General features: G+C 43.8%; 1 protein-coding gene across 8 annotated transcripts in view; it reads left to right on the top strand.

Annotated features, from left to right (window-relative positions):
• The window catches only part of LOC310993089 (protocadherin gamma-C5-like), a gene marked incomplete at its 5' end in the record, with an annotated part of 337,145 nt that extends 325,933 nt beyond the window's left edge, over positions 1 to 11,212 (top strand). For 4 of the 8 annotated variants that reach the window (XM_083981357.1, XM_083981359.1, XM_083981355.1 and 1 more), the window contains 3 exons: positions 4,060 to 4,118; positions 7,406 to 7,503; positions 8,996 to 11,212. In XM_083981357.1, coding sequence (XP_083837483.1) covers positions 4,060 to 4,118; positions 7,406 to 7,503; positions 8,996 to 9,285 — 447 coding nt within the window. In that variant the 3' untranslated portion in view covers positions 9,286 to 11,212. Of the gene's footprint in view, positions 1 to 4,059; positions 4,119 to 5,154; positions 5,209 to 7,405; positions 7,504 to 8,995 lie in introns of all 8 variants that reach the window. The other 4 variants (XM_083981352.1, XM_083981358.1, XM_083981356.1 and 1 more) reach the window with 2 other exon arrangements.
• Between the last annotated feature and the right edge of the window lie 3,152 nt (positions 11,213 to 14,364).

The raw sequence follows: 14,364 nt of genomic DNA, 5'->3' as shown, positions 1-14,364 counted from the left end.
AATCACATGCACACACAACCAATTTAGTGGTTTAATGCCAAGGCAGCGCAGCCTGGGGTAGAAAATGGCTGACAGTGCTCTCACTAGGATGAGTCACTTTCAGGGAATTTAGTGAAAAAAGTGTTTTTTCATCCTTAATCCATCCAACATCAGTTCTATCGTGTTTATTGCACAGTTACTGACATGTAGCTGTGGTGTTTTGGTGGTAATTGGTTCTTCTCAACACAACAGGATGTTCTCCCCTTCAATATCATTTAATTCTCCTGTTTGTCATGAGTCTGTGTCACACAGGCTCTCTCTCCACGCTGAATTAGGCTGTCCCTGAGGTCAGCGGGATACCATCTGTCTCGCTGCTCTGGTGACACGTGTGCAATGAGGACAACAGAGGAAAAGAGGTAGAGGGACAGATAAAGGGAGAGGAAGGATGGCTTTACGCACATGTGTCGCAGCGACAGACGGCGCAGGCTGTAATGGCTTTAGAGCAACAGCTATCACTATGGGTGTTTATGTGCTTGTGCGTGAGATTGTGTGTAAAAAGCATCGGGCACGAGGAGCCCCCTGGTAGTGTGTAATTTTAGCAGGACCCTGGGGCCTTTCCTCTGTCCTCCTTTGTATCCTCTGTTCATTTGCACTGTGCTGTTTTGGCACACTCTCTATAACTGTGTGCTAATGGAGAAAATTTTGGAAAACTCATACTGAATATTTTTCTTCCCTGAAGCACTGGCAAATAAATGAAAAGGAAATTACTCTGTAACATGTAGATCTTTGTCTTAAAATAGTTACAGGATCAATGGAGATTATTGGCTCAGGAACATGACGTGTAGTTCTGATGACTCACTCAGTTGCGTGTTATCATTTGGCACCTTTATATTTCCAGTCTATCACTTTTCTCATTATCTGAACATTCCCATGACCATGAGTTATCTTTTTGGGTCTTTGAGCTGGTGGAAGTGTACAAGGGTTTGGCGCATGTGTGGAAATATTTTGAAAATATACTTTTTTTAGTGACAATAAAGCTGCACACGTGAGAAACTGGCTCATGCGGTTCAGTAAAACTGTCCTCAAGGGTTTTCTCCATGTAGTCATGATGTTTGTGTAAGAGAGAAGAATATTAAAGTCATGCACTACGCATTGAGCTTATCAGTTTTCCCTTATAGTGAATTCATTTTGTAATGGAGCCAGAGGTTCTGATCATTCCCCAGCACATTTTATCTTTGGCAAAAATGTGATATTTCTGGGGAGCAGTATGAGGGAGTGAATGTCTGCTGAAGGTTATATAGTGTGGTGTGCTGGTGTCTGTGTGTGTGTGTACTAAAGATTATCAGAGCAACAGAATAGCAATGATTTCCTCTTTTCAGACAGAGCACCAGGTGCAGTCCAGCCATGGTTCCTTTAACAACAATGTCTACACAGAGCACTAGGTGGTATATTGATTTTCCTTCGTACACCAGGATAAATATTTGTGTACCACGATACAGGAGTGGTTAACTAGTAAGCCAGATGATTTTCTTTTCTTTTTTGTTTAACAAAGTTGACATTCCCATCCTTACAAACATGCTGGATAGAGTCCAGATCTGTCCAGCACATTACCCCTAATGAATTCAGTGTTCAGAAAATGAATCTCCATTTCATCTTTAAAGATGATGGTGCTTGCAGGGGCACACAGTATGGTGCAGGAGCTAAAGAGCTCAGTTAAGTTGTAATTCACCTGGAGACCCCTCAAAGCTCTTTGGTACTACTTCAAGATGTAAGGGAAGTAGACTGACAGTGTGTAAATCTCCCAGGCTGGTATGAAAGTCTCTCTGTTGGGTAAGAATTGAGGCCCACAGGATTGTAAGCCCTTCATCTCTCTGCACTGGCCGAGCCTGCCTCATAGTCTGTGACTTTCTGTCTCCCTCTCGCTTGTGTTTAAATCTAACTTCTACAGTGACAAAAAAAGCAAAACAGCTTTTCATTTTGAATGCCTTAATCTCATATTTCTTCAGAGTTCAACTCCCTTCAGAGATAATATAATGAAGAAACAAGCACAGCTAAAGATGCTCAGATAATTGGAGCTAAAGTCATTAAGATTTTGATCCCTGCATGTCATTAAACCTGGCGCAGGATTTCTTTTCTCTGGCAACTGTTGTATAAATTACCTTAACCAAAGAGCTCAGCAGCTTTTTAACTGTTTGTGGTTCAGTTTAGTGTTTAGAAATTCACCAGTGTTTACTTGAGCAGAAGAGAACAGCATTCCTATATTACCTGTCTGATGTGTAAGTGCAGCCAAGCTGTTTAACTTAAACTAGCAGTGGGCCCCAGTATTCCAGCACATAGTCTGTTACCCTTTACTCCACATGCCTGGAGTGGGATCTGACCTTGGAAATGTCAAGTCTGTGTCTCTGACTGCGTGTGTGGTGAGAACGAGTCACACAGCTGGAACGCTGGGCCTCTCTGCGGATGTTTGCTTCCACTCAGTGCCGATCTTTTTCTCTCCCTACCGAAACTCAGACAGACTTATCATGCCCACGCATACATGCTCATCTGAGTCCATTTTTAGACTCTGCTCCAAAGGAGAATAAGAGTTCAAATATGTCCTCTTCTCTTTCTCATCCACTATGTTGTTGTAATATTGACAACATTTGAGTTCTGGCAGGCTTGTCCTCTCTTTATCCGACTCTTTTTCCAAAGTGCTGAAGACTTGACTGATTGTGTTAACTCATGAAGGTGAAAGAGATTTTTTTTTGAAAACACTGAAATTTAATCCACTGGCATTCAACGGACCACTGTAGTTTCCTTCACTCCGTTTTTTATTATATGCTATTGAGTTCTCTAAATTTCCCTTCTTCTGTCTGTGTGGATGCTGAACACTACTTCCCCTTTTATTCTTTATGTGCATTCAATAAGCCCTCATTCATTCATGCATTTGCTCTTATTTACTTCAGTCATTATAGCCACCCCCCAACAATACTCCATTTGCATCGGTATGTTTTTAGGCATTTTCTCTCTGTTTTCTCTCCTGCTCTCTTGCTTCTTTCGATGATTCCCTCGGGTAGAACAGCTCTTTTAATAATGCAACACATCATCCTGCTGGCCTCTCTCTCCGGGGAGCTCTTGTGTCGATTAGGCGGCAGAATCTGGAGGCAAGCCAAGGGTCTATTCACCGCATCACTGCACAACAAGAGAGCCTGAGAGAGAGGGAAAGAGCGAGAGAGATGGAAAAGACATGGTGACATGGCCGGTGAGGTAGAGATGGACAAGAGTGCAGTGGGCTTGTGGACATTAATAGACAGCAGCAGAGACATACAGAGATGAAAGAGGCTTTTATCGCCACTATCGTAGCCTTGTTTCTCCGCGCTTTTGCTATCAAAATAACAAACAGTATTATCTTTCAAGGACTCTGCCCTCTGCATTTTTAAAAACAGCTTTTTATTGGAACCCTGTAGTTACTCACTGAACCGTGTGGGAAAGTAATCAATCTGTCTCTCAAAATGTCACATATATAGGAAAGTGTTTTGCCTGCATTTTCTCCACCTATGCTCTGTTAGAGTCTCTACTTTAGACTGATATTTTTGTGTATCATCATCTAATGAGTGAATCTCTTCTTGATTCAAGTCCTCTGGATGTCTGATTCAGCTTTTGGCTGCACTGGTGTATGTTTCTGGCCCTTGCATCGATATATACAGCTGATTGCCCACTTATGTGATTGTGTAGTTCTCTTTTTGATTCTATCTGCATTTTGTTTTTAGTTTTGAGCCCCATTTTATAAACAGAGCCCTACTTTGTGTATTTGTCTGCCTGTGCGTGCTCTGCAGCATTTTATGCTCCACAGCTCTTGGAACGACATGGATGCCTGAGTACACAGACATTTGTTGCCATCTGTAACCCTTTGTTTAGCCTTTATGGAAAAAAAATGAACTTTTCCAAACCACAGACATAAAACATACACACAGCTCTGAACACCTTCACACACAGATGTGTCAAAGCCACATCTCATGAACCAACTGGCGCACCTCAAAAACTCGCTGCAGTTTCTGTTGCTGTCAAACTTACATTTAATGTTGCATCTTCTGTTCACAGCAAAAGCCCCCCAACAATGACTGGCGCTTCACACAGGGACAGAGACCTGGACCTAGCGGGTGAGTAAACTGACACACACACACACACACAGAAAATGGTGGCGTCAAGGACATGTTTTGCTGCAGTAGAGCTGCTTATAGTAAAGGCAAAGAGAGTGACAAAGGATAAGGGATAAAAAAAAAAGATAGGGAGATGGTTGTGAGTGCTGTAGCCATAAGAACCTGCTGCCTGCAGGGTGCTGATTCTAAAACACTCATGACATTGACATAGTGCTTCATCATCAACAGAATTTATAGTTGCATTTTATTGCATGACTCTGCTCCTTGAGTTCAGATTCCTGATTTACACTCCTGAGTGAGCATCTCTGCCTGTTTCCAGGCTGCTCTATAAAATGGCTGCCGCAGCTTCCACTGCCCCTCCCCCCCTCCCCTCCTGTTCCTCTCCTCTCTGCACTCTCCGAGCCTGTGCGCCATCACTCAGTACTACTGATGAGGGACGGTGACCAGAGCTAGTGGGGGGATGGGATGGTGTGTTTATCCTCCTTGCTCTCTCTTCCATCTGAGCGGCCGTACTGATTGAAATCTAATTTTTTTCTTTTACCTCACTGACTTACACATCAAATGACACAGACAAATTGGGTTTCTCTATTTGAGTTGCGTGTTTCTCAGTGAGTGCGTTTGTTGCTATTTGTCCATGTCTTATGGGCTAAATTGGAGTGCCCGCAGTAACAGTTTGCACAACAATGATTGCACAACACCCTCAGCGAGTCGAGGCTTCTCTCTGAAACATATCAGCTGGGGCAAAAAAGCCACGTTGAGCCAAGTAAGGAAAATGTAAGACACACATGCACAAGCCACTGCAGTTTTAGGAGACCACTGGGATTATAGATACATTGGACCTTATTCATGTTTGTGGTCAATAAAAAGAAAGCTAACTTCCCATCTCTGGTATTTTAAATGGATGTTACAGACTCAACATATTTTCCACAGAAATCTAGAGCACAATATCTCAACATTTTCCCATTTTTTTTACACTAACCCAAACCTTCAAATACAACATGGTTCTTTCAGACTGTATAACTTGTTGTGTTTTTAGTCCCCACATGCCATACGGTACACACATACGATGGACGCCGAAGAGTGGGACAAGGTACAAATTTAGAAGTAGACATTGTGTGGTCTCTTTCTGTCCTTAGTAGCTGATCAGTGTTCATTTTGATGTGGTCAGAGTTGGGAGAAAGAGCGACCTGATCAGCTGATAAGGGCAGACGGAGGCTAAAATCCTCTAGGTAGTACACTGCAGTTGAGTGCTGTGCTGTGTGTAGATGTACCTAACCCATAGCTTCTGTTAGTCTCCCTAAAAGTTTGATGGGGTTTGTTGATCGATGTGCATAGGCCACAATGCTTGCTGTGGCATAGAAAGGATTGTGACACTTTTGAGTTTGCGTGCAGTGTTTTGTAGATTTGCTATGCCTTGTATGTGTGCTTATTACATATAGCCATTGTAGTCTGAGAGCTCTTGTTTCCTCTCCCTCTAGGGGACTGGCTTTATCATGCAGTGTTGCCTTTGATGTATGTCTGTGATGGTTGTAGCTCAACATCACCACATGTGGCTTCTTCATGCGATTTATCACCAGAATGACAAAAGATAGAAAGAGTGAAAACAGCTGTTTGATGATTGTCTGCTTTAAACGCCTGTTATAAGGCAAAAAAAAAAAAAACCAGCTCTTGAGGTCAACATTGCAGAAGGGACAGTGGTTATATCAGCATAAATTCAGGTTGAGGTAACTGTCTGGAAAGTTCTCTGCTAAAGGACGAGGAGAGTCATCATTAGAGATAAAACATGTTGCGTAAGGTTGTAGAGGAAAATTGATAACAATGTCTGGCCAACCAAGGACATCCCTCTGGACAACAGTTCAGGATCTTGCCCACAGGAAGTGATAATCCTGACCACAGGAAGCGCTTAACGCAACCACAGGATGTGATAAACACAGAGAGACGCTAATTTGGAGCAAATGAAGCATTCCCTTTAATCTTTGCTGATATGAAGAGGCACAAAATGGCTGCCCCTGGCTTTACTGTCCGTGCTCTTATGCAGCCTGTTTCTCATTGGCTGTCTGGCACAGGACGTACATGTTTCTCTCCCTCAGTCTCTCTCTGGCACCAAAGTGAAAACCACTTCAGAGTTTTGGCAGTGTCATTTGGCAACTTGCTGTTGAACAGAGCCCAGTTTTTGTGTCAGAATTTTTTTTTTCTTTCCTTCCTCATTGTGTGTTTTACTTTTTCTTAACTCCCTTGCACAGACCAATTTGTCCAAGGTTTTTTTTTTTAACCTGGTGTAGTTGGTCCCATGTGTTTAACACACGATCAATATATATCCAGTCTTGTGTGTCACTACAGACTTTGTTAGAAGTAGGACATAAGAGGTCAGTGTCATTGCAATCCCTAATGTGTCATTGACTGTCCTCTTTGGAGCTAGGAGCTTTTACCTATTTCCCTGTGGACTGATGATCCTCTACTTTAACACCCACAGTCAAATATCCAATGTTATTACTCGCATAATTCAGCATGTTGAGAGAGAGAGCAGGTAAAACCATTTATGCTGTTGTTGCACTGGTACGTAGGCAACGTATTTCTACTGCACTGCCAACTCAATCCAAAGTTAGAGTTTCTCTAGCACTTTGGGAACAGGAGCAGGGCCAGGATTAAACTGCTGTGACCTGGTAGTCAGTAGTGGAGCTTGTGTTGGTGTGTCACAAGAGTGGGAATGGAAAGAAGTAGGTGAGCATAATAGATCGCAGGTCTGCTTTCTCCTTTGTTGCCCCCACATGCAAATTGCAGACTTTAAATAAACAAGCCTTTGAAGGTGAAGTTTGCCCAGATGGAAATGTTCAGTGCTCACCGAGCGTTGCATGTGTGACTCTGCAGACAGCTATTTCCTTTAAAGGTGGGATCATTAAAAATGCAATCAGATTTACTAGACGGCACAGCATTCATGGTCATACCAGAGAGAGTGTGAATTTTGTACAGTGTTTTGCTGTGTGTGAGCGCGAACACGCTTATTATTGTGTGTGTCTGTGTGCAGACACATCTGTACATTCCTTAACAAGAAGTGTGTTTGAGAGTGTGTGTGTTTGTTTGCGACACACCCTGTTTTGTAAACTTTACATGCTCCTTGTTATCCTTGCTGAGTTCTCCTCAGGCTGTGTACCTTTGCTGTCAGCTGCTTTGCCTTTACATCATAAACCACCAACTGTCAAACCAATGAGCTGAGCACACACACGAACACACACTACAGGACAAACCACCAGATATTTACATCTGCTCTCTTCCTTCTTCCACCACAGGGCGACTGGAGGACCCGAGGTTGCCATGGGAACCGGCCCCTGGCCCCAGCCCCCTACTGAAGCTGAGCAGCTCCAGGCCCTGATGGCTGCAGCCAACGGTGAGTCCAACACCTCATCACTGTTTTCCTCTCATCAATTCATCTTCCCTTTTCTAAGCCAGTTGTGTGCGTGGGCAGTGCTGGTTTATTTAGGTTCCTGTTTGTTTGGAGGTCAACTAGCCAGACGCACGTTATTGATAAAACCCTCTCTGTCCACATTGATGTTTCCATGTTGTGGATGTGTCCATTTAAACAACCGGACGATATTCAGACAGCGAACGTAGCTACCTGCATTTTGAGAAAAACAGTACAGTTGACATGTTGAATTTAATAACATGACAGAGACGGATGTTTCCACGCAAACACTCTGATCACATGCAGCAACCTTCAGCTTCCTACACGAACCAAAGATTCCCATATTGCACAACACATGTCCTCCTCTGCTCCTGCAGTGACTGCCTTGCCAGCTCTGAGGGGACACACTCACAGTGACTCATCTTTGGGCTGTTACTATGGAAGCCTTGGTAATCACATGGAAAAATACACATAAACTTTGCTTTAAAAGCAGGCACAGAGCGTAATGACAGGCAAACGCAAAACAACGGCGGAATGGTGGAGACACGAATTCGACAAGATTTCTTGCCAATTAGAGGCAAGTCATTGTTTCCACTGTTATTTTAACCACTGACACAGCGCATGCACACCCTGCCCTCCTCTTGGACGCTGCACCGGACGTTGTGTGGAATTTCTCCTCGGACTGAACAGAGGGAGAAAACGCTCTTTGTTGGACTGAGTGGTTAACCCACATGTCAGCACAAAATTAGACAGAACAGTCAGCGCCCGCGTCAGGGAGGAAAGACACAAAACGGTGTCTGTGATAAATACTGAAGGTCACATCTCCTCTATGCTTAATGTCACTGTGTTGATAACAACGATAAAGGAGCAACCTCACAATCAATCAAAGCAGGAAGAGGATTTAAAAAAATCGTTTTCAAGATAAAAGCCAGTGCAGCTAGCATGTCAGTTTTTCTTGTACATACGTGTGTTTATGTAGGCTGAGGGGAGCTACAGGATGGGGGAGGGAGCGTTTGTGTCTCTGGCTCTGCAATGCAGGGGCTGTGGGAGAGTTATGAGCTTAGCAGCTACGTCATCGCACGCAGGCTCGGGGCATGTGTGACGGAAAACCAGAAACACAGACGGTTGTGCTAGGGTCACCTTTTCATCATACATTAAAAAAAAATACATCTGCACACTATGAGCCATGCTGTGACATCTCTTCTGCCTCTTTTTTGTATATTTATTCTACTAATTTTAGTAAATTCATGTAGTGAATTAAATGTTCACACTGAATCTCCCTTTAATCAAGTACCTTCATTCTTATAAAAGCTTTAACAGTAGCTGTGTCTCCTTTTATGACCTCTTTTCTTTCACCACCTCTGAGTCACACTGTCATACTAAAAATCTTCAAATTCCTGTTGTCTAACAAGTTTCATCCCTCTCTCCTCCTCCCTCCTCACCCCTCATTCCCCCACTCTGTCTCTCTTCCCCCCAGAAGTGAGCGAGGCTACGGCCACCCTGGGACCCGGCACCATGGGCCTTAGCACACGCTATAGCCCCCAGTTCACTCTGCAGCACGTGCCCGACTACCGCCAGAACGTCTACATCCCAGGCAGCACCGCCACCCTCACCTCCAACCCGCAGCAGCAGCAGCAGCAGGCCACGGCCCAGCAGGCCGCCCAGCAGGCGCTGCCTCCGCCCCAGGCCTCGGCCCAGCCCGAGCCCCCAAAGGCCGCCCAGACCCCTGCCTCCAAGAAGAAGTCCACTAAGAAGGAGAAGAAGTAGATTCTGGATGGAGAGAGGTGGAGGAATGATAAACCCGGCCTGATCTGATGAGAAATTCAACCCCCCATATCCCCCCATTAGGTATCTGACTGCTCTGCTGTCACTCATGCTAGCCACGGTCTAAATATTGACAGCAAATCAGTTTTGGCCGCATGGACGATGTTGATGGTTCTTTGAAAGAGTGTCTTGAAGAATCTGAATGTGTTCAAGGCTGTTTCTGGTGTTGATAACTTGTGCTGTGCTAAAGGTCTGGTATTGCTCATGTTAATCTTCGTTGGTAGATATTTTTGGCAGGGTATGGGGGGTTATTGTGATTTTTTCTTTTTTTTCTTTTGGCAAACTCAAATGAACTTGGACTAAGAGATTCAGTGTAACGAACCTTGCTGGGATGACAAGGCTTTACGCAGTGATGTATTAAGAGATGAAATGTTAATGTCTTTCATGTTGGAGTTATTGTCCTCTTTCCCTGAGGTGGAAAGTCAGCTATTGTAAAGTACGCTAGATGCCATCCATTAGATTCCTATATAGGGTCAGCCTCGCAGGGTCTTAAAGCATAAGTCCTGTGGATATAAGGCTGTTGTTTGACAGGTATTACAAACTCTTCTGCATGCTCTTTAAGGTTCAAACCACATATACTAGTTTAGAGTTGCAAACTATGCATTGCAAAAGCAAAGAGGAGGACATCCTGAATCTATAATCCTCCCTTCAATCGCAGGTCAATATAATGCACATGTAGCATTTACTTGACACAAAATGAAAAATTTACTTTTGTAATCATAGTTTAAAAAAGATAAGATTTAATCTCCTGTTATTTTTATGACCTGAGCATGCACCCAGAGGAAGGGCTGGCAGAGGGTGGAGTGGCACGGCCTTGTGTTGTGGAGTCACGAGCCATGCTGTCCATGCAGGTGGTATAGCAGCAGGGACTGGCTTCTTGTGTAACAGCTCCAGATGGGCACAAACATGTCCTACACCCTCCTCCGTCCCCTCTTCATACCCAGCTCGTGTCCTCCCCTCACTCACTACCCCACACTGAGAGCCAAACAAAGAGAAATGCACTGTTCGTATTCTGAAGTGGAGATGATGTAGGGGTAGTAAATCACTTTGGTCTTTAGGGAAACGCATAGATGTGGTAAACTTTAAGTGCTTAGGAGTTTCTAGACACTTTGCAGGCCTCTAGGGCCTGGGCGGAGTATTTCCCCTCACTATCCTGAAGTGCTGAAGAAACGTATTGATGTGACACAGTAACGTTTTTCTCTTTTAATTTGGGAGATAATGATTCGATAGCATAGAGGAACTGTTTGTATAAGAAATGAAGTCTTTTCTTTGCCGTCCATCTGTCCGTCAGGTTCCTGGCCAGATACAACTGCATGACAAAAGGCAGCTTGCAGGCTGGGTCAGGGGGAGTGGAGGGGGTCGTGGTTAGGGGTAAACAGATTGAGGTGGCACCATTACATCAACCCAGGGGGGAGGGGAACACCCTTGGCTCTACCCACTGAATGTACAGAGGAACCACTGTTGACCCGCCCACCCCCTAAACTTTCTTTAATGCACTGACCCAGGTAGAGGTCAACAGAGCCAAGCACAGCTGTCCCTGTAAGTGAGGAGACACCACTCGAGAGCCCTTTGAAATATCCTCCTCCATTGAAATCACTGGGAAACCTCAACCTCTCTACCCATCAGCTCACCTCTCCCCTCCACTCCCTGGTCCTGTGAGGCGCTTTCCCACTGTAAATAAACTCAAGTCCTGTCGATGGTATGAGCCAGTTGTTTGTATAGTAGGGACCACGTCCAGCATTTTCAAAATAAAAAGTCCCTCTCCACAAGGCGTGGCTTACTACTGGAATGTGTTGCATTTTGTTTTTCAAGAAAAATAAGAAAACCACACTTTGAAAAAAAAAAAAAAAAATCAATAATGAATAAAAACCTGAGATGTTCTTCAACAGTTTGTGTTGCAATGTAGTAACTAAGCACCATGGAAGCCAACTAACTCTTCAGTGTAAATAAACGAATTAAAGATAACTTTAGATAAGTAAACAAAGTGACACACGTAGACTAGTTAACTTGTGATATGTGTTGCGCATATTTTTGTGTTCATTTTCTCTCTACTATCTTTTATCACCCTGTAAAGAAAACGAAAAAAAAAGGAAATGTTTCTATCCTTCTGTAACCTCTTAATGTTCTTTTGCGGTGATTTTTTCCTGTGCATTTGTGAAAGAATGCCTCATTCTCTCTTTCTGTCCATATGAACAAATGATTATAAATATTATATATGTGTAAGTCCGTCCGCTGCTGAATTAATACTGCTCTCTCCTGCTGTATTATCTTTCTTATCAAATGCTTAGCCCCCCACGCTATACCCCTGTGTTACTCTCTTATTTTTATGCTAATATTTATATTGCTGTTTTATTTTCTCTTGGACACTGACATTTCAAATAAAAAGATTCTGAAATCATTAAAAAAAAATCTTTGTCTGCATAATTTATTTTACTAATGTGTACTTTAACTTAATTAACATAAAGGCTACTGCTAGTGAGTCAGTGTGCTGCGCAGTATGAATCTGTCTTCTCTTGAGTTTTTTTTAGTGTGTGTGACCCAAATTCAGCAGAGCTGCAGCTTTGGTCCATTTCAGGTGCTCTTTGTGACTGTGAAGAAGATAAAGAGAGTCAGTGTTGGGTCAAAGCTGGTCCCTTTTAAATACTGTTACCTTGTTATATAATGAACGGGAGTAATGCACTTCTTAGCAATGCTACTTGACAGAATGATCCACTGCCAAGTTATGTTCAACTGAGTTCAATTGAAAGGAATTTAACTGCTACTGCCGCAAAAATTACTTACAAGCAAGGAAGAGAAAAGAGAATTTAGTTGTATATTGTAATCTTTCATCTGTACTATGATAACCTGGTAGCACAGCAGATACAGATGCTTCAAGTCACCTGATTTGTTTACACAGGAATCACCTTTTTCAGTAGCAATAGCAATGGCTCACTGCGCAACACTGATGTCACGCTGTACGATGTACCATTGTCCAAATATATAAAATAAAAGAACAAAGCAATAGGAGAAAATAAAAGTGTCAAACTAAAAATGTCCTTATTTATACAACTCAATCAATCTAAAGACACCAACATCTCCTCTATCTCATCACACCAGAGCTTATTTGTCCTCTCAGAGACTACGGGGAACATGGCAGCCTGTTTAGGCTCTTTGTGCCTTTCACAAGGTCTTACACAATAACATATGTCCCTATAAATAGCCCGTGGGAGACGTCACTATGCAAAACAAAAGGAGCAGGCTTTAACTCACTGCTGCAGATGTTGGGGGATGGAAGGAGCTGGTCTGCTGAGCTGGAGGGATGGAGACCAGTGTTGCTCATGAATCTGACCTAAGGTGGCTGTGTGAGGATGAAACACTACGACATTAGAGAATAAATAATAATAATAATGATTTATTTAATGCAGTTGCATTCAATGCATTTTTCCTTTTAAGATCTTTTGGAACAAATTTTAACTTCACAATGCAGCTGTTCACTCAGCAGCGTTCCCACATCAAACACTGCAGATTCACATACCCCAAAATGGCCAACTCTTCTCCCTCCCTTCTCTTGTTGTTTTACGTGGTTGCTACGGCAACTGTCAGCCCCAGCACTGGATGCTTTTCTCTTGTTCTGCACATCTTCATCACCGATCTGTGCAGTGGCCATTACTGGCGCCGCTCGGGGGGCCTGGCTGAGCCGAACGACCTGCAGGAAGACGAACATATTCAGCCACTCGTCGACCCTGGAAACACAGAGAAGAGACATATGCAGGAAACATGGCAGAGCCCAGCAGATCATATCCCACACACAGATTCAAGTGGATGAGTCAGAGGTAATAATGTGCTATGGGTTTGTCCCAGTTTGATTCACTGGAGGTTTACAGGGTGGGCCATAACTCTGGGTAACAATGAAAGGAAGCTGAAATATTATTCATATGTGTATGTTGTGCATAGTGTATTACCATTCAGAGGTACGCCACTTTTGTCATCTGATGTTTGTCATCCTGTGACTCACAGAAGCTCCTGATGTCCTCACTGTCTCCATGTGTCACCCATTTCCCGCAGGGGAGACCCAACAGAATGGGGAGATTGTTCTTTTATTGCCTCTCCACTCCCCCCTCCTCGCTTAATTAAGCACATTCCTGTTGATTATACACACACAGATATACACAATAGTGACACAGTCATACATAGGCGAAGGACTTCCAACCAGTGATATATAGCAGGGTTGTCCAATAAGAGGAAGCTGTAGCAGACTGTAACCTGACAATGGACTGACTGTGTGTGATAATACCATTAGTCAGACACAAGACAGAATAACAGGCATCGTCACATCCTGAATGTAAGACGTGTACATGCAGGCAGCCATGTGGCAGCCCACAGACACACACACACACAGTCATCCAGTGGAGAAGTTGGATATAAAAAAAAACACGCACTTGTACGGCCTCACAATCAAAACTGTCCTAACTTGACTAAGAGTATAGTGGGACAGAGTAGAGCTGCTTCTCTTCCCTCTCAGTGTGTGAACAGTCAGGAACCTCCAGTGAGAGGAAACAAGGATCTCGTTTCAGGCTGCGGGGGATCACCTCTGATCCATACGGGAAAAGAGCAGGACATGACGCAACAGGCCGCTTGTGGCGGGACAGGAAGTGAGTTTCCGCGCCTTTTTTTCCCCCCTTTCTCAGTAGTTCAGTGAAGGGAAGCCCCCCTCCCACACCACCACCACCCCCTCATCCTCCTTCACTGACTTCCTCTCTTCTTCCTTCCCTGCCCCCCTCTCTGACCCCCCTCCCTCCCATCCTGCAGCTGTCTCTGCAGTGTGGAGGGTCACCACATGTTGGAGGACAGAGGTCTGCTGTGTGGATATGCTCAGTAGAAACGCAGCAGGGATAAAGACCAGCTTAATCTGGACTCTGGGATGAAACGTATATATTAACAACACCACAATTTAAGTGGAGGCCTAAATCCAAGTGACACACTTAATGGAGATTACGTTTGAAAAGTTTCAGAGACCCACTGACAGGCAGCAGCGAGTTAATG

Source organism: Trachurus trachurus, assembly GCF_905171665.1.
Source record: "Trachurus trachurus genome assembly, chromosome: 10".
Lineage (NCBI taxonomy): Eukaryota > Metazoa > Chordata > Actinopteri > Carangiformes > Carangidae > Trachurus > Trachurus trachurus.
The sequence above is the reverse complement of the archived record's forward strand: the minus strand, read 5'-3'. Positions and strand labels throughout refer to the sequence as shown.